The sequence below is a fragment of the Pectinophora gossypiella genome, chromosome 27 (genome assembly GCF_024362695.1).
Source record: "Pectinophora gossypiella chromosome 27, ilPecGoss1.1, whole genome shotgun sequence".
Lineage (NCBI taxonomy): Eukaryota > Metazoa > Arthropoda > Insecta > Lepidoptera > Gelechiidae > Pectinophora > Pectinophora gossypiella.
In genome coordinates this window covers 2,313,973-2,340,882 of record NC_065430.1, presented here as the reverse complement: position 1 = coordinate 2,340,882, position 26,910 = coordinate 2,313,973, and the positions used below count along the sequence as shown (strand labels likewise).

Genomic DNA, 26,910 nt, shown 5'->3' with positions numbered 1-26,910 from the left:
TTCTTACGCCCTCCCCGAAGAGAAGAAATTGAAAGTTGCCATCAGGGGCCTCCCGGTGGAAACCGACCCGGAGGAGATCCGCGCCGCAATTGAGGAGAAGGGCTTCACTTGCGAATATGTGAAAAGCATCCGGGCAAGGGAGGGAAGACCCGGCTGCATCTACTTCGCCCAATTATCGCGCACCCCAGAACCCACCCCCGACATTTACGAGGTCACTGAACTTTTATGCATGCCGGGGGTTAAAATCGAGGCATGGAGGGGTAAGAGGGGCCCAGCGCAGTGCCACCGCTGCCAGGGCTTCCGTCACTCCTCACATAACTGTCACCGCCCCATCGCCTGTGTCCGTTGCGGAGAGGGACACGCGGCCAGCGACTGCCCACGCCCGAAGGAGGACCTGCCCACTTGCGTGAATTGCAAGGGGCCGCACCCGGCCAACCATACGAGCTGCCCTGTGTTCCAGCGGGAGGCGAGGAACAAAAGGGCAACCACAGTGGCCCGTACCCGGGCTACGGCTCCCGCCGCCGCAAATACAAGAAGACGCTTCCAACCCTAGGCCCCGACAGCATCAGCCTCAGTAACCGAGGCGGCCCCCGGCTCCCTGATGGCCCCAGCCAGACCTGCGACCACCAAGCAGCCCGCCCCTAACCAACCGCCGCGACCGCGCGGGGGGAAGGGGAAGAAAAAGAAAAAAGCCAAACCAACAAGGTTGCCCGGCCCGCACGGACCGACGGCGCCCCCCCCCCCCCCCCCCCACCTCAGCCAACGTCACACCGGCCCCGGAGATCGACGCCTTGCTCGCCATATTGAGGCAGGCGCTTCTGGCGACCCCCGGAACCGCGTCTACTATTCTCAGCGCAGCCACAACATCAACACTCCGCAATGCATAAGTCGCTGAGAATAGTACACTGGAACGCCCAGGCCCTAAAGGGCAAGATACTTTTGCTCAGAAACTTCATCAAGGAGCAAAACGTCGATATCATGCTGATAAACGAAACTCATCTGAAAAACACTACCATCCTCAAGGCGCCCGGCTACATCACCTATAGAAAGGACGAGGTGGCACCCGACGGGACGCCCTACAGGGGTCTGGCCGTGTTGGTGCGGAGGACCGTCGTTCACCAGCTCGTTGACCCCGGGCAGTACCAAGATCACTACGCTCTCGGGGTCGACGTGCACGTGAACGGAAACGAACTGCGCATTTTCGCGGTCTACAGACCTCCTTACGACCACTTCGACACCACCTTCTTCAAGGACTTGCTGAGCGCCCAGATACCTACTATCCTCGCGGGGGACCTCAACGCGAAGCACCAGGCCTGGAATTCGCGAGCCCGGAATGAGGCAGGGAGGAAACTCGCGAGGTTAGCAACCGATGAAGATTACGATGTCGCCGGTCCCACCCAGCCCACGCATTTCAACAACTGGGGCACATACGACGTGCTGGACATCGTGGTAAGCCGGGGACTTAGAACGCCACCTAATCAAGAGGTCCTTCCAGACCTCCCCTCCAACCACCGACCGGTCCTGCTAACACTGGATGAGCTCCCCACCAGGGTACTAGCACCCCGCAACCGCACCTTCGTCAACTGGGAGATTTTCGTCGCAGAGCTGGAGGAGAAATCCCACACCGGCCCAGTCTCCACAGCTGATGAAGTTGAACGAGCCGCCAAGTCACTGACCGCCGACTTAGACAGCGCATTGACAGCTGCCTCGCACACCGTACCGAGAGGCGAGAGGAGGCTCTCCCTCCCGCCTCGAATACGCGCTCTACTAGAGGAGAAGCGCAGAGTACGGCGGCAGTGGCATGACACCAACTGCCCTACCCTCAAGTCGCAACTAAACCGCCTCACAGCCAGAGTGAAGGCGGAGCTGGTGACCAACGCCGCAATGTCGTGGGACAGCCATATCGCCTCGATTGATGACGATCTTCCCTCTATACATCGTCTGTGTAAAAATCTTGGCACGAAGAAGGAAGCAGTACGCCCGCTGCATAACGAGAATGGCCAGCCGAGGTACAAGGCCCAAGACAGGGCGGAGATCTTCGCCGAGTGCCTCGAAAAACAATTCTCCCCGAACCCGACTGCAAACACACCCCACGTGGCTGCAGTCCAACAACATCTGGAAGAGTACTTCGCAACGCCGATTGGACCGGAAGAGGACCCCGTCTTCTTCTCACCCGGCCAGGTGAAGAGAGCTCTCCAGAAAGCTAAGCCCAAGAAGGCCCCGGACGCTGACATGATTCCAAACATGGCACTGCGGACACTTCCCCCGCGAGTCATAGTGGCGGTGACGACGACCAAAAAGGTATTGGTCGCGCCCACAGGCGAGAGAAACGTCCAGCTAAATGAACCAGTGAACCCGCAAACACTATAGCATAGTATAGTGCGGTCTACAGTCTCGTACAATAATAATACCTGGATATATATAGTGTGTACAGACACATATACAAACATTACCTTAAGATTTGAATTTTACAGGATTACGATCTGTGAATAGAACAAAGAGGCCATACTTCCAACTTTGCACTCCGCTCGTCCGCAAACTTTACGACACACGGAGCTCCGCTATAGTACATTAAAAGCTTGTCTTGTGTTTTATAACCTGCAGGACAAACAATCAAATATCGACTATCATGCAAGGAGATCCCACCTTAACACAGAAAAGCTAAAAACCTTAGCATGATCGGCTATTTATCGAAAAAAAATCTTTTGTACGCAGTACCTTAGGAAAAGTAATGATAAAATTGAAGCCTGTCACATAAAATATACATTGCTGGTAAAGTGTCTATGGAATTTGAGAAGCAGTAGAGCTATCGTAGTTATCTGTTTGCAAGAGTAGTAGTAAAATGATGAGGGGTTGATCCCGCGACAGCGGTTCTCATACAAAATGCGCGTTAAGGCCTTTCCAACTATACCTATTGAAATAAATAAATAAAACCAGTCAACCACCCTATTATCATCACTTCACTTCTGAGACTTTTTGTAATTATTTCTTTTTATTTTGGTGCAATAAAGTGTATTTGTATTGTAATGTATTACGAAGACGCATCCAGTGCAATATCGGCCTAATCGCTTGCCTCTTACAGCTGCATTTGCCAAAACGTGCGCACCCTAGACTTGCCCGAGAGAAGTAATTCACCATTAGGGCTAAAATGCACAACGTGATAAAATTTTGTCACGGTCATTTTATCTATTCTGACGACATAATTATGTCGTTTTGTCGATTGGTGCTAAGCTGTGAACCCAAATAAGTCGTGTCGTTCTGTCAATATACGAACAAAATCACGTGGCACGCATGTTAGGGATAAAACAAACTTCTTCGATCGATAATTTTATGACGTTGCGCATAATAAGCGCTTATTATACGAATCTTTCCAGTGCGCAGTTAAGGATTATGTTTCAAAGATTAGATGGACCATTATATGGCCGGAGATTTTAGAACTTAACATAGAAAGTGCATGTTGTTTTCTGAATATCGTAAACGCCTTTTAAAAAAAAAAAACACATTTGATAGCCCACACCCTAAAATAACGTTGCGGTAAAGCCATGGTAGGATGGTTGCTTGAAAGAAATTGCTATTTAGCTCTTAGTACTTTAACACGTTCACTGTGTAACTGAAAATTAGATATCAACCCCTAACGTGCAATGGTATATTACGATAAAATGTACGTACATGGACACACTATGCAAGAAAAGATGTGCCCCACATATGGGACATGCACGAATGAGTTTCAAATTTATTGTCCCATATGTGGTTCATACACAGTGTTCGCGATGATTGACTTTCCTTTGTGGTGAATAACATTAGATTGTAATTTGTGGTGATTAACAGTCTTATAAGTGAAATTCTGTTAGAATCTTCGTTATCCCCATTCATTGCGTGTGTTAGAGTAGGACTTAAATGTGTGACAGAGACAGAGAATCATGTGTGAAAAGGACCTGAAGAGCAGGATAGACTGCTATCTTGTGATTGGTAGAAAATAATTTAGAATAAGTTTGTTTTTGTATTATTTTGATAGATTTTTTACTTAGAGTTGTAAGGTTTTTGTCTAATTATTATTGTTTACGATACTTGTTTACTTAAGATAATGTTGTATTACGTAGCTCTAACTGAAAAATGTAGATTAACGGGACAATTTGGAAAGGAAACGCTATTCATGATGTGTTTTCATTAGAAAAGATGAGGATCATCAGTTTAGGATAGTTTTTTGTTTATATATTCCTATTAGAGTACTAGTTTTAAGAGGAATTATGTAAATTTCATAGTGAAAAATAAAGGATAGAGAAGTGAGGTACATCAAGGAGTTGAGCAGGTACATCATTGATATATAAGAACGTCATTTTTCGGAAATTCGTGCATCGTCGAGCATCAGCCAGCGCCAACTCCGACGCCGAACCAACCGGTCGCCGCCCCTACCAAGGGGAAGAAGGCGAAGCCCCGCGCGGAGATACCGGAGACATCCCTGTGGAGGGGAGGCTCCAAGTTGGCACTGTACGCCGACGACGCTGCCTTCTTCTCGACGTCCTTGAATCTCAAGCACGCCGCGAAGAAGATTGTCGGTGAACGTGGTTAAAACCCAAGCGATCACCGTGGGGCGTGGTCGCCTGGATCCCCCGAACTTGACGCTGCATGGGGAGGTGATTGGGTGGTCCAACCAGGCTAAATACCTGGGCGTGACCATAGACCGACACCTCACCATGGCCCAGCACGCGAAGAATGTGGTCGGACAGGCAGGGGCTGCCACTGCTCTGCTCCGGCCCATTCTCCGTTCGAGTCTCCCGCTGCGCATGAAGCTCGGCGTGTATAAGGCGTACATCAGGTCACGGCTTACCTATGCCGCCCCCGCGTGGTACGCATTGGTCTCAGAGACCAATCGCCAAAGACTGCGGGCCCAGTAGTCCAAGGCGTTGCGTATCATCGCGAACGCGCCGAGATTCGTCCGCAACGAGGTTATTCGGAGGGACCTTAAAGTCGAGACCTTGGATGACTTTATCTCCAAGCTCTCGACCAAGATGTTCGCGCGCGCAGACTAGTCAGATTTCGAGCACCTTCGGAATCTGGCTCTATACCACGCGCGCCCACCGCTAGTTGAGGTGGAAGAGCTCGACGAGGATGCGGCCCCAGCATTGGATTGACCAAGACCGCCGGCTCGAGGACAGCCATCACTGTCTGATGGCTTCGACCTCGCCGCCGGCGGCATACCGGATTGACTCTCTGACCATGACTCTCTTCGTTGTTTCTATGGGCTCTATCCCCCTCTCTTCGTTTTTCTTCTCTTCTGCTTGTTTTCTTTAGTATATGTATGTGTATTTATTCAAACCCTATCTATTTATATCTATATGTCTTTCTCTCCCCATAGAAACAACAAAAAATTCTCTAATAGGACCTCCGCCGGCTTGAGCCGGTTCGAACCATCGGACCTGTGCTCGCCGGCCCACACCTCAACCAAGACTTGTGCCGCCTGGCTGGAGTCGCTCACCGGGCCTCCCTCAACAGGGTCTCACCCAGTGGGCTGACTCGCCGGCGGCACCACCGGACTCGACAGGGCTTACGGAGGGGCGAACCTCGCCCGCCGTAGCCCGCCCCCGTGCCCCGCCCGTATTCGCGGGCGGCGAGAGCCGCCACACTAGGGAGGCACTGCCTCGAAAGTGTCCCCCCGTCGCGGGCTGGACGTGACGACAACCTGACGACAGGTGCGCGCGCTCGCGTCATCGATCGGTCGCGTATGGAACCGCCGCTCCCCGCGCCCCCGCCTTCGCATAGGGTCCCGTCGGTAGGCGGATCGGTAAAGTCACGTGAGAAAGCGATATTACGAGCTCGTGAAGAAGTATTGAAGATTAAATTGGAACTTGCGGAACTCAATTTAAGAAGAGCTCGTGAAGAATCAGAAAATGAAGACGATTCAGAAGGATCGACATTCCCCGAACGGGAAGAATATGTTGATACGTGGCTGAAAGAAACTAATCGAGAACGGTCGGTTCCACCACCGCCGTCGCAGTTGATAGAAGGAGCCCCTCTTCAGACGACTGATCCCGTGAATGACGGGCGAAATCTTGTATCGCCGCCAAATGAGGGACAAACTGCAATTGAAGAAGAGCCACCACTAATCAACATTGAAGAAAAAGAGAAAAAAGAAATACAACGAAATGAAAGAAGATCAAGAAGAAAGCTAGATATATCAGAGCTAGCATCTGCGATAGTCAATCAACACCTGCGCCGCGGTATATATCCGAATTACCGTTATTTTCGGGGGCCCACCACGAATGGCTGTCATATCAAGCTGCTTATAACAAATCAAGAAACTGTTACAGCGAAGTTGAAAATATCGCAAGGCTCAGAAGAAGTCTAAGAGGGAGAGCACTCGAAGCAGTGAATTCGTTACTAATCGCAAATCCCAAACCAGATGAAGTGGTGAAGGCATTGAAACCAAGATTTGGCCGGCCCGACGCAATCGCAATTTCAGAAATAGAAAAGTTGAGAAGTTTACCGCGCTGTAGTGAAGCTTCGAGAGAAATATGTGCCTTCGCTGGGAAAATAAGGAACAGCATGGCTACACTTTAAGCATTAGGAAAAGAACAATATATGTTCAACCCGGAATTAGTTCGTGTAATCACCGACAAGTTACCATCGATTTTGAAGTTTCGATGGTACGAGAAATCGAGTCGGGACAAGAAAGAACCGGATTAGGTTTGCTTCGCAAACTTCATTGACACAGAAGCAGATTATTGTAGCCAATTTGCGCCGCCGGAACATGTGCACATGAATGATAAATTCAGACAACGTGCAGTTCACAAAATTCATACTCAAGTGATACAAACGGACAAACCAGTGATAATGTGCCCGGTATGTGATAAATCTCATTTAATTCAAAATTGTGACGTTTTTAAAAATTCCGACATAAATAATAGATGGGAACTCGCTACATTAAAACCTTGTCTTGTGTTTTATAACCTGCAGGGCAAAAATTCAAATATCGACTATCATGCAAGGAGATCCCACCTTAACACAGAAAAGCTGAAAACCTTAGCATGATCGGCTATTTATCGAAAAAAAATATTTTGTACGCAGTACCTTAGGAAAAGTAATGATAAAATTTAAGCCTGTCACATAAAATATACATTGCTGGTAAAGTGTCTATGGAATTTGAGAAGCAGTAGAGCTATCGTAGTTATGTTTGCAAGAGTAGTAGTAAAATGATGAGGGGTTGATCCCGCGACAGCGGTTCTCATACATAATGCGCGTTAAGGCCTTTCCAACAATACCTAAATAAATAAAGAAAACCAGTCAACCACCCTATTATCACTTCACTTCTTAGACTTTTTGTAATTATTTCTTTTTATTTTGGTGCAATAAAGTGTATTTGTATTGTACTGTATTACGAAGACGCATCCAGTGCAATATCGGCCTAATCTCTTGCCTCTTACAGCTGCATTTGTCAAAACGTGCGCACCCTAGACTTGCCCGAGAGAAATAATTCACCATTAGGGCTAAAATGCGCAACGTGATAAAATTTTGCCACGGTCATTTTATCGATTCTGACGACATAATTATGTCGTTTTGTCAATATACGAATAAAATCACGTGGCACGCATGTTAGGGGTAAAACAAACTTCTTCAATCGATAATTTTATGACGTTGCGCATAAGCGCTTATTATACGAATCTTTCCAGTGCGCAGTTAAGGATTATGTTTCAAAGATTAGACGGACCATTATATGGCCGGAGATTTTAGAACTTAACATAGAAAGTGTATGTTGTTTTCTGAATATCGTAAACGCCTTTTTAAAAAAAATCACATTTGATAGCCCACACCCTAAAATAACGTTGCGGTAAAGCCATGGTAGGATGGTTGCTTGAAAGAAATTATTTAGCTCTCAGTATTTTAACACGTTCACTGTGTAACTGAAAATTAGATATCAACCCCTAACGTGCAATGGTATATTACGATAAAATGTACGTACATGGACACACCATGCAAGAAAAGATGTGTCCCACATATGGGACATGCACGTATGAGTTTCAAATTTATTGTCCCATATGTGGTTCATACACAGGGAACGTGTTAATAGTCCTAAAGAAAACTAATTGTACTTCAATAGGCTACTTGACAACCTGGTCAAATGAGATACTTTTTACGAAAAGTCAAAACGAAAATTTTCTTTGGAGTTCGTACGGAAATACTGTCCTGTGACGTCATCAATAAAATTGGTCAAACTCGTCGTACGGTCACGAGCATTAATATGTATACACTTTGGTACCATGTCACATTAACTTTTTTGACAAATTGAACTGTAAGTCTCACTAAATGTCAAATATGTTAGTGCGACAGAGTCCTAAAGTGGGTACATTATATTGCTCATGACTGTACTCGTTGTTACTTAATTCATAAATAAAATTCGAAAATAAGACGAAAAGTAAAATGAGACTGACTTTTGATCATCTTAGACTGCCTTCTAAGATTATTCACCATACCTTTTATTCAGTGAAAGAATATTTAATTTTAAACCGTTTATTTAAATTAAGGTTAATTGTTTTTTCTGTATTTAAAATATCTATTATTATTTTTTTTTAAGACAGATTTATTGAAGATTAAATGTTCCTTTAATTATAAATTATTTAATATTAATATTCGCACGCTGTATGGTTGAGTGCTGGACTTTTTTTGATATAATGTACATTTAAGATATTTTGTACCACTCTAGAGCGAATAAATTTCATTTCATTTCATAATTTATCTTTGACCCGGTCAAATACCCTATTGTCCTAAATAGAAAATTGCGCCATCTTGAATATTTAGCCGTCCTACCATGGACGTAACAACTAAAATGCTAATTTCCCATAGCTCAACGAATAAATACTAACAATATAACTTTGCCCAACATTTTTCAATTTTGCATACAATGAGGGTTTTATGAAATGTCGCTTCTATAAAAAGCCGGGCCTGTCAAATATTCAGGTTAGGTAAGCGGACACAGAAAAGGGGATTACACTAGGGAAGTGATTATTATTATTGCGTATGGCAGACAAAGAGCTGCGTGTGTGGTGTTACGCCACAGACTATGGCTCATCTGATAACTTGCCCCGCGTGCCCTGATACCTGCACGCGAGAGGGGCTGATGAGTGCCACCGGGGATGCTGTTCGAGTGGCGGAATACTGGGTTGAAGAAATCTGAATGCCATCGAAACGACAAGAAGAATGGCAGACAAAAATAAAATATCCTGCGTGGATCATATATGGTGTTAGTGACATCGTAACGAAAACTTTAAGGGACGATTCAGACCATAATTCTTGAGTTGATATCATGTACTTATAGAACTGAAAATCATTTAAAAAAAAACATGAATTTTCTCCCGACTTGGGAAGAGGTACTTAAACAGGCGTATGAGAAAGGTAAGTTTTTGTGCCTTTCAGCATACCTGTACCAAAATACATAATACATGCATCATGTTCGCCGTAGAAGCAACAAGAAGCAAATTATGATTGTATTATGATTATATTATGATTGTATAATGATTGCCTAGAAATTGTAAATAGTTTGTAAGTTTTATTTTTAAAAATAAAGAGAAAGATAGGGACTGAGCGCGGCTTCACCGCTACACACCCCCGCCGCGCCCTTGCCCCGCCCCGCTTAGTGGGCGTTTTCCTATATATACACGCGCGCGGGGACTAGACTCTCATTCTTATTAGAATCACCACACGGGTAGGAGCTCTGATTCAACTCCAATCGGTGTTTAATTTCAACGACTCCTAATTTCAACGCCTACTAGTTTCAACTTACATCGATAACACTAACATCGATCACATCGATATCTGGTATAGTCTATAAGATTTATGTGGCAAGGATCGAAGGGGCCACATAAATTCTCCTTCGAGCCGGATTGAAGAAACAGCGGATATGAAGACTAGGAGCATGAAGTCCGTAGAAACTCGCCCAACGCCGACCGCCGCCGAGTCGGCACCCGCCGCCGCCGCCGCCGTCGCCCCCGTCGTCACGACTACGTCGACCACCGCCGCGTCAACGTCAGTCACGGCCGCCGTTAGGACTGCGCCGACCACAGCCGCGTCGACGCCAGTCACCGCCCCCCCGCTGACCAGGAAACCCAGCACAAGCCGTACAGCCACGGCTACCAGCACAGAGGACAGCTTGGGCACTACCGCAACGACGACGACGGGAACCGCCACTACTACGACGACTGCAACGACGACGGAGGAATCTACGGGGGAAAGCACGCACGACACGACACTACGGCCCAAGTCGGTGAAGCGTGCACCGACAGCGCCGCGTTCCTCAGCGTCGAAGGGACGTCGCCTGGCGCTGCTGAAGGCTAAAGAAGAATTGTTGAAGAAGGAAGTGGAGCTAGCGGCGGCGAAGATCGCCACATTAGAAGCGGAATCAGACGACGACGATACGGATATAGTCAGCGTGAGCGAAATGCAAGAGCGCACCAAGACGTGGGTGGACCAGCTTCCCGCCGCCGAGGAAGACCCGTCCCCCCCGCAGCCGTCCGCCGCCGCCGCCGTCCCCCCCGCTGCCGCCGTTTTCCCCGCTGCCACCGTAAAGGATCATGAGAAGCCGAAACACAGGAGTATAGAAGAGAAGCCAACAACTTTCGATTACAGTCAACTAGCGACAGCGATAGCATCGGCCGCACGAGCAGTACCAGCCGCCATCGCCCCGCGCTCCGTGCCTGAGCTGCCCATCTTCAGCGGAGCGTCGAGTGAATGGCTAGTTTTCAAGACCGCCTATGAAGAGACTGCAGTATATTTGACGGAGCAAGAAAACTTATCAAGACTACGTCGGAGCCTTCGGGGAGCAGCAAGAGATGCCGCCCAATGTTTATTCATCGGTGCAACCACGACTGCCGACGTGATGCGATTGCTGTCTACGCGCTTCGGGCGGCCGGACGCCCTCGTCATGGCCGAACTGGAGAAGCTGCGGGCCCTACCACGTCTGACCGAATCACCGAGGGACATTTGCACCTTCGCCACGAGGATATCAAACATTACAGCAACCATCAGGGCATTGAAGAAGACACATTACCTGCATAACCCGGAAGTAGTTCGACACGTAGTGGAGAAGATGCCGTCAGCACTGCGATATAGGTACTACGATTTTGCGGCCGAACAAGATGAAGAGGAACCAGACTTGATGAAGCTAGCAAGTTTCATGGAGAGAACAGCGGAGCGGTGCGGCAGCTTCGCGCCCGTGGAAGCCACACCAGTCGTCGACCGGCGGGAGAACGCGTCCGCTCCACTGAGGCGGACAATGAGGACTCACCACATAGAAGAAAAGAAGATAAACGTCACGGCCGGTGACAATAGGAAACAATGTCCAGTCTGCGAAAAGGAAACACACCACGTCACCGAATGTGCAGATTTCAAGAAGACAGAGGTCAACGAGCGCTGGGAAACCGCGAAGAAACATAGGTTGTGTTTCCGCTGCCTGAAACGGAGGAAGTTCGGCCACACATGTCCCACGAGGAGGTGCGACGTCGGCGGGTGCAAGTACTCGCACCACCGCCTACTGCACTCCGAGCCGGAACAACGAGCGTCCATCCACGCGGGAACTCACATAGAAGAAGACCCAGTAATAGCCACTATAGCGTCGACAAGAGAAAGGAAGAATACTACAGCACTATTGAAGATTCTGCCGGTTCGTGTAAGTGGACCTAAGGGGACTCACTGCACGTACGCACTTCTCGACGATGGATCAACGTGCACATTAATAGAGGCGGCGGTGGCGGAACACATCGGCGTATCGGGACCTCCGGAGCCATTTTACATAGAAGGAGTAGCCGGGGCACGAGTGGACGCCGGCGCTTCGAGAAGAGTTACCTTCGACATCAGCGCGCCAGAGGACACGCACAGCTACAGCATCTCAGCGCGCACGATGAAGAACCTGCAGTTATCGCCGCAGAGCGTGCCGGCGTGCGCCGTGACGGGACAGAGCCACCTAGAAGACCTACAAGACCAGCTGACTTATCACCGGGGAACGCCAACCGTATTAATAGGACAAGACAACTGGCAGCTACTCCTGGCACATGAAGTCAGACGCGAGCAAGACAGCCAACTGGTCGCCGCGCGCACGGACCTAGGATGGGTGTTGCACGGAGTGCGGCACACACCGGCGGGAGGCCCCGCTCATCGAGTACATCACGCGAGGATCGTAGAAGATGATCAAGCAATAGAAAAACTGCTTCGAGACCACTTCGCATTGGAAGTCCTAGGAGTGGAACCGAAACATTTCCACACAGAGGAAGAAAGAAGAGCGCTTGAAACACTAGAGAGGACCACTCGCCGCACAAACGAAGGATACGAAACGGGCTTACTCTGGAGGAGCGACGACTACGACCCTCCTAATAGCTACGAAGCCGCCCTGAGAAGACTTCAAGCCATAGAGAGGAAGTTAGATCGCGATGAAGAAATGAAAAGGCGGTACGAGAAGCAGATGAACACGCTGATAGAGAACGGCTATGCAGAAGTCGCGCCCACGCCGCCGAAGGGAAAAACGAAGATTTGGTACTTACCACACTTTGCAGTTATGAACCCGCAGAAACCAGAGAAATTGAGGATCGTCCACGATGCGGCCGCAAAGGTGCGAGGAGTCAGCCTGAACGACATGTTACTGTCCGGGCCGGACCTACTTCGATCCCTACCAGGAGTGCTGATGAAGTTCCGGCAAAGAAGAGTGGCGGTGACGGCTGACATAAAGGACATGTTTATGCGGATCTCAATAAGGACGGAAGATCGAGACATGCAGCGCTTCCTCTGGCGCGGAAATAGAAGAGAGGGACCCCCTGTCGAGTATCGCATGAAGAGTGTAATATTCGGCGCTACTTCATCCCCCTGCACGGCAATCTTCGTGAAGAATAGGAACGCCGAACAATATAGAGAAGAATATCCGGCGGCGGCGGCGGCAATCATCAACAATCACTACGTCGACGACTACTTGGCAAGCTTCGATACGGAAGAGGAAGCAATACAAGTCTCCAGTCAAGTGGCCTATATACATAGCCGCGCCAACTACTATCTACAGAAATGGGCATCGAGCTCCAGACTCGTACTATCATCATTGGCGCCCGAGGCGAAAGAAGACATCGTCAAGCTTGCTCCCGAAAAGATACTGGGAATGATATGGTACCCAGAGCGCGACACGCTGTCCTTCAATATGAATGAAGCCCGGATACCCACCGACATACTACACGGCGAGCGCGTGCCAACGAAGAGGGAAGCGTTACGAACGACGATGTCACTCTACGACCCGCTGGGAATCGCCACGCCCGTGACCATACAAGCGAAGCGCATCATTCAGGACACCTGGCGCACCGGAATAGGATGGGACGACGCGCTGCCTACCCCCGAAGCAGAAGCATGGAAAAAATGGACGGAGCATGCGCGGCGCCTCTCACAACTAGCCGTACCTCGGTGCTATGCCTCGCTCACATGCGCCCGGTTCGTGGAGCTACACACCTTCGTGGACGCAAGCAGCTCTGCCTACGCCGCTGCGGTATACTGGCGAATCGTCGACGAGGACGGGAAAATACACATCTCGCTCATCGCCGGCAAAGGGAGAGTGGCGCCTATCAGCAAGATGACATCGATACCACGACTGGAGCTCCAAGCGGCCGTAATGGGCTGCCGCCTAGCCCGCACAGCGCAAGAGGAACACGACATCAAGCCTGCACGTCGTTACTTCTGGAGCGACTCTAGGACCGTCCTATCATGGTTGCGAACGGGACCACGAGCCTACAAGCCCTTCGTAGCTCATCGAGTCGCCGAGATAGCAGAGGAGACTAAGACAAACGAATGGCGTTGGGTATCAACGAGAGACAACCCGGCCGACGACGCTACACGAGGAACGCCGAAAGACTTCGCCTCCGAGCATCGTTGGTTCCGCGGCCCGCCTTTCCTGTATCGACCAGAAGACACCTGGCCGGCGGAGGACATCTCAGAGACTATTGAACACACAAACGAGGAGAGAGTGCACGCGACGACCGCCGCAGAAAGAACAGGGAAGGCGCTACCCGACATAACACGTTTTTCATCGTGGGCAAAACTACTACGTGTCACGGCGCGTGTCCTACAATTCATAGAAAAACTAAAGGGAAGAGAAAGGTGTGCCGCCGCTAGAAAACGCACCAAGAAACGTGCGGAGGAAGACCCGACGTGGAAGAAGGTACAGGCGCACAGAGAAACGGGACGAGGCACAGGACACAAACATGCGCCGAGACAGCAGAGAAAGATCGTGCCTCTCGCGGCACGATACTTGCATCGCGCACGGCAACTATGGATACGCGCCGTGCAGGAAGAGGCCTTCAGCGCGGAGCTAGAAGCTATAAGAAGAAAGAAGCCCCTGCCGGCCGACAGTCGACTCAAGCAACTGTCGATTATGATTGACGAAGAGGGACTAATACATCTACGCTCGAGGATCGCCGCCGCCGCCGACATCACAACAGAACAACGGGAGCCCGTCATCCTGGATGGAGACCACCGATGGACGCGGCTGTACATCAAGTGGGTGCACACGCAATTACACCACGGAGGGTTTGAAACAACGGCAAATGAGGTGCGACAGCACTACTGGGTGTTGCGCCTCCGCCACGCCGTGCGCAACGAACTGAAGAAATGCCAGGTCTGCCGCATCCGTCGGGCCACGCCAGCCCAACCATCGACAGGCAATCATCCAAGGAGCCGTCTAGCCCATCACCAGCGGCCCTTCACCTACACGGGGCTTGACTACTTTGGGCCCATGACAGTCACCGTGGGTCGCGCACGTCAGAAGAGGTACGGAGTCCTCTTCACCTGCCTAACCACCAGGGCAGTGCACCTGGAACTCGCCGGGAGCCTCAGCACCGACTCTGCAGTAATGGCACTGCGGCGCTTCATAGGCCGCCGCGGGTGCCCCACCGAGCTCTGGTCAGACCAGGGTACCAACCTGCGCGGTGCGGACGTCGAGATGAAGCACGCCGTCGAGGAGGCCATACAACAAGAAGCCTCCGCTCGCTTCATCACCTGGAAGTTCATCCCTCCTAGCGCGCCATTCATGGGAGGCGCGTGGGAGAGACTGGTCCGCAGCGTCAAATCAGCACTAGCCGTGGTGCTGCACGAGCGCGCGCCAAAAGAAGAAGTCCTGACAACGCTACTGGTGGAGGCCGAGCACACCATCAACAGTCGACCCCTCACACACGTGTCGACATCACCGGAGGACCCAGAGGCCCTCACTCCGAACCACTTCATCCTGGGAGGTCCATCACGGGTGCCGATGCCAGGCGCCTTCACGGAGGGCGACGACGCCGGCCGCAAAGACTGGAGGAAGAGCCAACGCCTAGCCGACATGTTCTGGGCGCGATGGGTACGGGAGTACCTACCTGAACTCCAACACCGGCGGGAGCCCCGAGCCAGCAAGGGTTCCATCTCCGTGGGCGATTTAGTATTGATCGCTGACGGCACGCTGCCTCGCAACTCGTGGCCGCGAGGTGTCGTCGTGGCTGCCTACCCCGGACCAGACGGCGAGACGAGGGCGGTCGACGTGAGGACAACGAAGGGGATCCTGCGGCGGCCAACGAAGAAGCTGGTCATCCTGCCAACATCGCCACCCGAGGACGGCGAACCGTAGATGGTCCAGCTGCGCGACGTGGTCATCGAGCTGCGCAGCTGCGGCGGGAGAATATGTTCGCCGTAGAAGCAACAAGAAGCAAATTATGATTGTATTATGATTATATTATGATTGTATAATGATTGCCTAGAAATTGTAAATAGTTTGTAAGTTTTATTTTTAAAAATAAAGAGAAAGATAGGGACTGAGCGCGGCTTCACCGCTACACACCCCCGCCGCGCCCTTGCCCCGCCCCGCTTAGTGGGCGTTTTCCTATATATACACGCGCGCGGGGACTAGACTCTCATTCTTATTAGAATCACCACACGGGTAGGAGCTCTGATTCAACTCCAATCGGTGTTTAATTTCAACGACTCCTAATTTCAACGCCTACTAGTTTCAACTTACATCGATAACACTAACATCGATCACATCGATATCTGGTATAGTCTATAAGATTTATGTGGCAAGGATCGAAGGGGCCACACATCATCTATAAGATTTCCTGAAAGCAACCTGTGACCTCATAGAAAAAACGTAACGGAATTGAAAATAATTTTAAAAAAATCATGAATTTTCCGACTGGAAATTCCACTTGATATCAACTCAGAATCATGGTTTGAATCATCGCCCTTAGTAGTCGCTACGATTTCACCAACACCCTGTATGGTTTAGGTCCCCATATTCTCCACAAGAGCACCGCTCCAGCAAAATTGACATTTCAAAATGTCACGTCATGTCCGCTACCCGACGTGTCAAAGTTTAACCATATTGTATGCAATTTTGATAATTCCAGAGACCTAGTATTTCTATATCTAAATATTCCTAAAAAAAATACTAGCCTAATATTTGTGCAACAAATAATATTTAATAACAATAATTTAAAATGTTTTCATGATCTTCGATTCTTTCTAACATAAAGCCATTGAAGAAAAAATGTTGTAACTATAAAAAAAAACAAGCGTTTCACTTTAGTGAATTCATATATTATAAAAAAATAAAAGCATTTTTTCTTCGATCGCGTTTTTTATTTACAATTTCAAAAAGGGAATAATGATTTTCTTTTTAATTTGCAATATCTTACATTAAAACTTACGGCGTCGCGTATTTTATAGGAATGATTTTAAAATCTAATAAAAAGTGGATAATGATTAAAATAATATTATGCATTCGATCTGTGGCGAATATCCGTGTCATATATATATAAATATTTGTGTCAGACTGACGTTTTGCGACGTGTCACATTAATATTTTCAACACGTATTGGTGTCGGTGTCAAATTATTAAATTAAAAAAAGAGGTTCGCTATTTTACCCAAAACCCATGTCAACTAAATTGGCGGCGCCAACTCAAGAGAAATTATAAAAGGGAGTTGCCAAGCACACGCGTTACGCTCTGCCAAAATACACGAACAAATGGTTTGTGTTTTATTATCTACGTTAATTTGACACGTTGTTTTTTTCTTACAAGTGTGACTGCCTGCCGTCGGCTATGTTTCCAACTCGTTATAAGATTATAGTCTCAATTTTGTCCCGGGAAGCTAAAGCACTATATCGATTAGTTAGGGTGGGTTTAAAACTGCGATAATTTATCGGCGTTCTAGGCTCAACCTGCTATCTTTTTCTGTATGTAGTTGTTACTACTTGTTACAGAGCGACATAGTCAGTAATGACTAAGCTCTTTAAATAAGATTAAAAAAAAAATAGTCTCAAGGCTAGAGTGAATAGGCATTTGCTAAGCGTGATCCATCCTAGACCACATCGTCAATTACCATCAGGTGAGATTGTAGTCAAACGCGTGCTTTGTTTATTTAAAAAAAAAGAAGTGTGCTGTACGCGTACGGTCACGAGCATTAATATGTATACACTTTGGTACCATGTCACATTCACTTTCTTGTCAAATTGAACTGTAAGTCTCACTAAATGTCCAATATGTTAGTGCGACAGAGTCCTAAAGTGGGTACATTATATTGCTCATGACTAAGTATACCTCACCCAAAAAGTGGTAGAAAAAAATGTAGTACGGTCACGAGTACTAATATGTATACACTTTGCAACCATGTCACATTAACTTTTCTGACAAATTAAACCGTAAGCGTCATTAAATGTCAAATGTGATAGTGCGACAGGGTTCTAAAGCGGGTACATGATTATTGCTCATGACTGTACAAAGGCAACTCTCATGTATAGTTTCCCTGAAGGCGCAAGTCAACTTTATAATAATAATAGAATATAAAAATAAATTATATCGCTTGCCGCGACCCCTACTTCAGTCACAATGTCACATTCTACAAGAATAATGTTAGAATTTTATAAAATTAGGATTTATTTTAAAATATTATTCACAAATGAATACTGTGTATTTGAACGTTGAAGTACCAAGTTGTACAGTGCAAATGCTGAATAAATAACTGACGTTGTTACTACGTGTACCACTTTTATTTTGCCTGGTCTTATAAAAAGCTGTTAATGAGAACTGCGCTACGCTATAACCTCTTGTGGCCGTGATTACCATACACAATAGATAAGGGGTTTGGGTTTTAAAGGGCATTCGGTCTTATGACTATCTAGGTAGTATAGTATATAGAATATATATACCGGGTCGCTCATCTGTCGGCGTGGTTGTGTGTGCTGGGCGGGTTCCGCGGCTGTCTGGGCGGCGTGCTGTGTCGGGAGAGGTTCTCCTTGTTGTGGTTCCTGCTGTCCAAGTGGAGGAGGCAGCCGACTGCGCCGAAGTAGCTGGTGGAGGAAATGGGAACCATTCATTGTCTGAATACTTTAGACGGCAATTATTCATAAATCATCATCACCAGCCCATTAACGTCCCCACTGCTGGGGCACGGGCCTTCCCTATGGATGGATAGGGAGATCGGGCCTTAAACCACCACGCAGGCCCAGTGCGGATTGATGATTATTAACGACTGCTAATGCAGCCGAGACCAACGGCTTAACGTGCCTTCCGAAGCACGGAGGAGCTCGAGATGCAAACTTTTTTTTTGGTCACCCATCCTATGACCGGCCTGTGCGAAAGTTGCTTAACTTCAACAATCGCAGACCGAGCGCGTTTACCGCTGCGCCACCGAGCTCCTCATTTTTAAATAATAAAAACATTAAGTCTCATTCATAAATAATAAAAACAATTTATTTCAGGTATGTACCCATATTTGCGTTCTTCTTCTATCGTGTGGGTTGTGAGGTGGAGTACCAACCTCATCAACCCTGGTGTCAGGGTTACTATTGAGCCGCCAAAGGCCCCTTACATGGCTCATGTAACGACTACTTACTTACATCAGTAAGTAGTAACCGGGACCAACGGCTTAACGTGCCTTCCGAAGCACGGATCATCTTACTTTCCGGATCGTTTTACTCGGTTTCCTACATAAATAACATTACTTTTTTATTTTTCCCTTTATTTTTTAATGTATACATACCAATACACTTTATTGCACCAAAAGAAAAAGAAATAATTACAAAAAGACTCTTAACTAAGTACATGGCAAATGGCGGCCTTATCGCTTAAAGCGATTTCTTCCAGACAACCATAAGGTGAGGAAAAATGTAAAAAAAAATCATACCCTTCATGTTCTAAGAACAGCGCCTTGAGCGCGCCGCGCGACCAGTACGACATGGCATACGACAGCAGCTTCATCGACAGCGGGTTCACGCGCAGGAAGTTGCCGCAAAACACAACCTACAACACACACAATATGTTAAATTTATACATTGTTTTAAGTTTACGCGGTTATTATCATAATTAAAACACATAATAACGGGTTCTTACCGCGTTTAAATGGGGATATGAGACTCCCGAGAAAATTATGGATCTACCTACTCCACTCCAATCTCATCAGTCATCCCGTGATCATGGCACTTGCAACAGTGTCGAAATATCGGGAGTCTCATATCCCCATTTAAACGCGGTAAGAACCCGTTATTATGTGTTTTAATTATGTTAAATTTATTGAATGATTTTTTTTTATTTCAGACCTAAATCCATATTTAACTATGTTAGTGGCCCGGATTCCTGCAGATACCTAATTTTATTTTAAATTACACCCGTCATTTTCTTATCCGCCAAAAAGGAAAGGGACGGATTCTTAATTTTAGGAAGAAAGATGTCGCGAAATGCGAGGACATTAGCCATATGGTAAGTGCACACTACTGATATTGTTCTGTGGCAACTCTAGAATTGACTTGACAATATGACTTTGACATGGACTTGACAGATTTTTGGCTGTGTGTGCACTTTTAAGTGGCGGGTAGTTAATGACGGAAAATGCCGCGTAGCGGTAAGTGACTTGTTTCGACAGTCAGCTTACGGAGACTACACGGTGGATGAAATTATAATGTAAGACCCTCAGCGTTGGAATCGGGTGAGTGTTTTAACCCCTGGTAGACTATTTTAGCTATAAGACATGTAACTATGAGGAAATGCCGCTTTCCATAAATCATGTCAGCTCGTGCTAAAGGAAACAGACCAACGTAGAATATGCAGGAGACTCCCTGGCTAAGATAAGTGGCGGGGAGTGCGTAGGCTGTAGCGTAACTCGAGCTACCAGCCAGGGAGCCAAGGATGCATGTTGGAAAATGATAACGGTCGTCAAGATTCGATGGAGACAGGGGCGTGACTAAGGGGTCGGAGGAGGTCACCGTGGGGGCATTATGCCCCTGCGTCCGCCGGTGTCAAGGAAATGTTGTTGCTCAGCATAGCAACAACAGGGACACCACAGGAGCAGTCTGTCGACCGTTAGGCTTATACCATAGGTTATACCACGCGCGTGGACACTGGCCTTGGTTGGAATTAGCGAAGCAGATTAAGAGTAGAATACTTATCTTACGGTCAACTCATGGTTACAAGTTTTATGGCATTATTGATCTATGTGTACCTAAACGCGCTATAAATGATGTTATTGACAATGCGTCTCCATACGGAACCCAGAGCATACAGCCTGGGGAAAGCGTGGGGCGTTTTGTCATGGTATATCTTTGTAGTAGACGTTATTCTGTACTTGATCCAGGCCTACAGCTCAAGTAAAGTACAGAAGTTGCTACAAAAGAGTACATACATAAACTCACGCCTATTTCCCACCGGGGTAAGCAGAGACTATAGAATTCCATTTTCTTCGATCCTGACACACTTCTCTTGCTTCCTCCACATTTATCAATCGCTTCATACACGCACGCCGGTTCAGAGTAGATCGTATTGAACCTTTTCTAAGGACATCTCCAATTTGGTCATCGTAAGTCCTTCTCGGTCTTCCTTTGCCAGCCCTACCATCAACTTTCGCTTTTCCTGCAGATACCTAATTTTATTTTAAGTTACACCCGTCATTTTCTTATCCGCCAAAAAGGAAAGAGACGGATTCTTAATTTTAGGAAGAAAGAGTAAATGAATGAATAACCCGGGCGAATCAAAAAGGTATCTCGCTGGTATGCAAACCGTTTGACGTATGCTGTCAACATATTTCTGTCGTGTTATTAGACAATGCAAATTTTTTATAGGGTTGTTTTAGATTTGTGCCTAAAATTAACGTGTCTTCCATAAATTTCATGCCTGTCGATTACCCGTCCCTTTCCTTTTCGGCGGATAAGAAAATGACAGATATAAAATTAGATGGTGTTTACAGGAATTAGCACCAGTACCTATCCTACACACACATTACACATACATTGGAACTGCCAAGAAGCTATTATTTACAACAGCATCCCCCTCGTAAAATATCTTGATATATGGTATAGCGTATAGTATTTAAATTAGTATTTATGTAAATTATTTTTGATATTTAATTTTTAATAGATTTTGAATTTGAAAATAACATTTTACTTATTGTTATCTAATACTTATTATTATTTATTTTTATTTTTTCTTTTTTAAATGACTTGACATATTTAATGCTATTATAGCTACTAAATTGAATATTTTAAATTTGATTATATTGACTATTATTTTGCGTTAGCTTGATACATAATTTTTGCATGTCAAATTGCGGCAAAATATGAGATTCTCACATTTATTGTAAAACCTTTATTATACCATGTTTTATGAGCAAATAAATAATTTTGAATTTGAATTTATTGTTTTTTTTTTTTACGTGACTTATTGTAGATTTGCCGCAGATGGCATTAACTACTTGACCAGAAGAATTTATTGAGGACACATGCATCTTTACCCAAAAAACCCAGAATAAGACTGTCCCACATATCAACAATGGGTTCTAGCCGGGTTTGCATAACAACCGTGCCTATTATATTGAGCGCTTCGACCAATAAACGAAAATATATGCGTGTATGACGTACCCGCTCGATGTTCTCGTTGGAGGCGCAGAGGCGCGCGATGGAGCCGATGTTGTTGGTGATGGTGACGAGGGTGGCTCGCGCCAAGTCCTCGCGGGACACCTTCGCGCGCCGCTCCGCCGTGCACATCTGGCCGAAGCTGCGGGGAGACACTTTATTAGGTAAAGCACTTAGTACGTAGAAACTATGGTGAGACCCTTTTATTAATTAAAGCTCATAATAAATAGAAACTACGGTGAGACCCTTTTATTATTAAAGCTCATCAAAAAACATTTTTTTCTCTTTTACGTCGTTACTATTTTACTTGTTTTTTTAAGTAAAATAGTAACGACGTAAAAGTGATTTATATGAGATTGGTATTCCATCTCACAACTCACACGATGAGAAGAAGTGAAACTACACTACATACATACATAAACAGCCTATATACGTCCCACTGCTGGGCACAGGCCTCCCCTCAATCAACCGGAGGGGGTATGGAGCATACTCCACCACGCTGCTCCACTGCGGGTTGGTGGAGGTGTTTTCATGGCTAATAGCCGGGACCAACGGCTTAACGTGCCCTCCGAAGCACGGAATCATCTTACTTTTTCGGACAATCAGGTGATTCAAGCCTGAAAAGTCCTTACCAAACAGTCTCACAAAGTGATTTCGACAATGTCCCCATCGGGAATCGAACCCGGACTTCCAGATCGTGAGCCTATCGCTCTAACCAAATATATGATGACAAAATAAGCTATAGAATCGCACCTGCTGGCGACCAGGTCGCCGGGCAGCCCGAAGCGGGCGTAGTCCCCACCGTAGATATCTCGCACCAGCTTGTCCACGGTCGTGTTGTCTCCGGCTTGCGCGAGGGCTATGGCTTCCTCGAAACTGCTACAGCCGGTCAGAAGACAACACAGCCCGAGGAATGTGCCGCCGCCCAAACTGGGGAAAGAATAATTATTTAATAACACAACACGTTCGCCATAGAAAGTGATTAGTGAATAAACAGTGAATAAATAGAACAGTTTGTATAAATAGCTTATAATAATAATAAAATACTTTATTGAACACAAAACAACACATTGGCCCGGATTCCTGCAAACACCTCCTAATTTTACTTTAAGGTATACCTGTCATTTTCTTATCCGCCGAAAAGAAAAGGGACGGATGATTCACAACTCTTAACTTTAGGAAGAATGAGTTTATAAATGAATGAATAACCCGGGCGAATCAAAAGGTATCTCGCTGGTATGCAAACCGTTTGACGTGTGCTTTCAACTTAATTCTGTCGGGTTATTAAAATTTTTAGACGGTTGTTTTAGATTTGTGCTTAAAATTGACGTGTGTTCCATACATTTTTTGCTTGTCGATTACCCGATGGTATTTACAGGAATTAGCACCATTTACAGGATAAACTTATTCTAGGGTGGGCAAAGGTGGCCTTATCGCTAAGAGCGATCTCTTCCAGACAACCTTCGGCAGAGGATACAGTACACTTGTACAGCTTGTGCTTGTACGTTGTACGTACGTACGTAAACGGCCTATACACGTCCCACTGCTGGGTACAGGCCTCCCCTCAACCAATCGGGGTATGGAGCATACTCCACACGCTGCTCCACTGCGGGTTGGAGCTTGTCATCATCTTCATCAGCCAATTAACGTCCCCACTGCTGGGGCACGCGCCTTCCCTATGGATGGATAGGGAGATCGGGCCTTAAACCATCACGCGGGCCCAGTGCGGATTGATGGTTATTAACGACTGCTAATGCAGCCGGGACCAACGGCTTAACGTGCCTTCCGAAGCACGGAGGAGCTCGAGATGAAAGCTTTTTTTTGTGGTCACCCATCCTATGAACGGCCTTTACTTAACTTCAACAATCGCAGACCGAGCGCGTTTACCGCTGCGCCACCGAGCTCCTCAGCTTGGAGCTTGTATGTTGTATTTAATAAATATTTCCTGCCGCCACGTTCTTGTTAGGCCTCTGCCTCGAATCTCGCGGGCAGCGGGGCGGCGGCGGCGGTGGGGTATCGGACGACAGGCAATAAGTGCGACATTTTATCACATTTCTCTACGACATCACAGTGTGTTTTTTATATACAAATTCCATAGTAATCTCGTATTTACACGTTTAGTAAAAAGTAGAGATGCGGAGACAGAGTTTTACTCGGCTCAATTTTTTTTCAACCGAGTACTCGGCCGAGTGTCAAGTACAAACAGGTTTGCGCCGGTCAAGATGTCGGCTCGCGTTGATACACCCCTCACCCCGCCCACGCCTTTCAACTACTAGTCACTTGATTGTTTGCAAACAAACACGTCACGTTGCGCGTCGTAGTAGATAAATAATTGAAAAAGTTTGTTATTTACCAATGGCTGTATACTCGTTATCAAATAACCGAATTATTCGGCCGAGTACGAGTATCAAAAAACCCGCCGAGTACGCAGAGTACCGAGTATCAAACGAGTACTCGGCTCATCTCTAGTAAAAAGTAACTGATTTGACTAGTTGGAATAGAATAGAAATGTTTAATCGCGACCATTTGTTCGTACAAATTGTGGTGTTATAAAAATACAGAAGTAAGTATTATAGTATCAACATGGACCCGGTAAGGGCACTGCAACTGGTAGAGAGGACAACGACCTATTAATGTTAAAGTTGGGAAGTTTATATAGAGTGTTTACCTGGTACCGCTCACCCTGTAGAAGTCATTGGGCGCGTTGACCACCAGCACTGACACGCCGCTGCCGATGTTCACCAGCAGGAACGGGAAGGGGTTCGAGAAGTCGAACGGCTTGCGGACGTACGCGCTCAGAGCTGTCTGGGAGTACGGGGGCTGTGGGGGAAGGCAACCAATCAACAACGTGAGCAACTACACCAGCAACAACATGAACAACAACATACATACATAAACTCACGCCCGTAAAGCAACAACATGATCAACAACATACATACATACATAAACTCACGCCCGTAAAGCAACAACATACATACATAAACTCACGCCCGTAAAGCAACAACATGATCAACAACATACATACATAAACTCACGCCCGTAAAGCAACAACATGAGTAACAACATACATACATAAACTCACGCCCGTAAAGCAACAACATGATCAACAACATACATACATAAACTCACGCCCGTAAAGCAACAACATGATCAACAACATACATACATAAACTCACGCCCGTAAAGCAACAACATGATCAACAACATACATACATAAACTCACGCCCGTAAAGCAACAACATGATCAACAACATACATACATAAACTCACGCCCGTAAAGCAACAACATGAGTAACAACATACATACATAAACTCACGCCCGTAAAGCAACAACATGATCAACAACATACATACATAAACTCACGCCCGTAAAGCAACAACATGATCAACAACATACATACATAAACTCACGCCCGTAAAGCAACAACATGATCAACAACATACATACATAAACTCACGCCCGTAAAGCAACAACATGATCAACAACATACATACATAAACTCACGCCCGTAAAGCAACAACATGAGTAACAACATACATACATAAACTCACGCCCGTAAAGCAACAACATGATCAACAACATACATACATAAACTCACGCCCGTAAAGCAACAACATGATCAACAACATACATACATAAACTCACGCCCGTAAAGCAACAACATACATACATAAACTCACGCCCGTAAAGCAACAACATGAGCAACAACATACATACATAAACTCACACCCGTAATCCCTAAAGGGGTGGGCAGAGCCACAAGTAATCAAAGAGAACACTATTGATACGATGTCGTAAGCTGGATATAATAAACCTTATGGTGATAAGGGATCAGCCTATCGGCCATAACATTAGTCCATCATGTTAGAGGACACAATCCCTCTGTCGGTTTTTACGACATGCCCGGGAAGACAAGCAGCTGAACGTGTTTTTTAACAACATACAGAATTTTGTGACGTCGTAACGAAAATCGTAGGACGATTCAGACCATGATTCTAAGTTGATATCAAATGGAATTTTCCGTCAGAAAACTATAGAACTGAAAATAATTACAGAAAAACACAAAAATTTTCATGAATGTTCCAACGGAAAATTCCACTTGATATTAACTCAGAATCATGAGCTGAATTATGGATGTCACTAACACGCTACATATTTAAAGTGTTAACTCGCCCGCAGGCCAGATATAGAGTGGGTGGTGGGTTATACCCTCATTGATTTAAAAGATGTGTTGCTGTTGCAGTTTCTTGTCATTTCTTCTCCTCAGCCATAACACGTTGCGAAATGACGGTAAATTCAAAAATGTTACATTGACCTTCAACAGGTTTATCCATGATAATTACGTTGAATAAATGATTCTGGTTTCTGGTGACTCGCCACTCTTTTTTTTTAGTGCTGTCAAAGTCAAACGAAAATAAAACATACCGTGTCGCTGGGCTGTTTGTGTACGGGCTGCTCCAGCGGCGGCGCCCAGTAGTAGCACTCGTGCGCATTCATGCAGTCCACGAACAGCAGCCCCGCGATCAGGGCGTTGAACTCGTCCAGCTTCGAGAGCCGCATGTTCACTTCCTGGAACACGACAAAATGGCGGTTGAAATATCGACAGATCGTTAACAAGTATCAAAACCAATTACTAGTACAGTCATAAGCAATATAATGTATCCACTTTAGGACTCTGTCGCACTAACATATTTGACATTTAGTGAGACTTACAGTTCAATTTGTCAAAAAAGTTAATGTGACACGGCACCAAAGTGTATATGTCACCGTATGTTCGTGCTCGTGACCGTACAATCGGGTAGTTTCTTAGGTCAAAGATAAATTTTGAAATTCTGATAACTAGATAAAGACAGATCTTAAAGGTGATAAAAAACGTTTTCTTTTTTCTATTTAATTGATTGAATTTTAATAAAGAAAAATTTAACAATAATTGCGACATTCTGTCACGTTTTTCTATGACGTCGCAGGTTGCTTTTTCATAGAATTTCCCTAGTAATTTTCGTGTTTTGAGGTTTAGTAAAAAGTAA

The 26,910-nt window shown here is 46.3% G+C and overlaps 3 protein-coding genes across 6 annotated transcripts in view; 1 reads left to right on the top strand and 2 right to left on the bottom strand.

Annotated features, from left to right (window-relative positions):
* Positions 1-9,442, bottom strand: LOC126378950 (uncharacterized). Its single transcript, XM_050027498.1, has 2 exons — positions 6,949-9,442; positions 1-2,598 (listed from the first exon to the last, which is right to left on the bottom strand). The coding sequence occupies exon 2, from the start codon at positions 2,448-2,450 to the stop codon at positions 1,479-1,481; it is 972 nt and encodes a 323-aa protein (XP_049883455.1). The 5' UTR covers positions 2,451-2,598; positions 6,949-9,442; the 3' UTR covers positions 1-1,478.
* A 450-nt stretch (positions 9,443-9,892) lies between these two features.
* Positions 9,893-15,613, top strand: LOC126378723 (uncharacterized). Its single transcript, XM_050027104.1, has one exon. The coding sequence runs from the start codon at positions 9,893-9,895 to the stop codon at positions 15,611-15,613; it is 5,721 nt and encodes a 1,906-aa protein (XP_049883061.1).
* A 409-nt stretch (positions 15,614-16,022) lies between these two features.
* Positions 16,023-26,910, bottom strand: part of LOC126378901 (pantothenate kinase 3) — a 45,227-nt gene continuing 34,339 nt past the window's right edge. For all 4 annotated transcript variants that reach the window (XM_050027403.1, XM_050027404.1, XM_050027402.1 and 1 more), the window contains 6 exons: positions 26,309-26,452; positions 24,551-24,702; positions 22,636-22,812; positions 21,889-22,024; positions 19,167-19,282; positions 16,023-18,330 (listed from right to left, as the gene is read on the bottom strand). In XM_050027403.1, coding sequence (XP_049883360.1) covers positions 18,198-18,330; positions 19,167-19,282; positions 21,889-22,024; positions 22,636-22,812; positions 24,551-24,702; positions 26,309-26,452 — 858 coding nt within the window. In that variant the 3' untranslated portion in view covers positions 16,023-18,197. The remainder of the gene's footprint in view (positions 18,331-19,166; positions 19,283-21,888; positions 22,025-22,635; positions 22,813-24,550; positions 24,703-26,308; positions 26,453-26,910) is intronic.

Coding starts and splice junctions, on each gene's coding strand:
- LOC126378950 (XM_050027498.1), bottom strand. CDS start 2,450: ATGTTTGTATATGTGTCTGTACACACTATATATATCCAGGTATTATTA.
- LOC126378723 (XM_050027104.1), top strand. CDS start 9,893: ATGAAGACTAGGAGCATGAAGTCCGTAGAAACTCGCCCAACGCCGACC.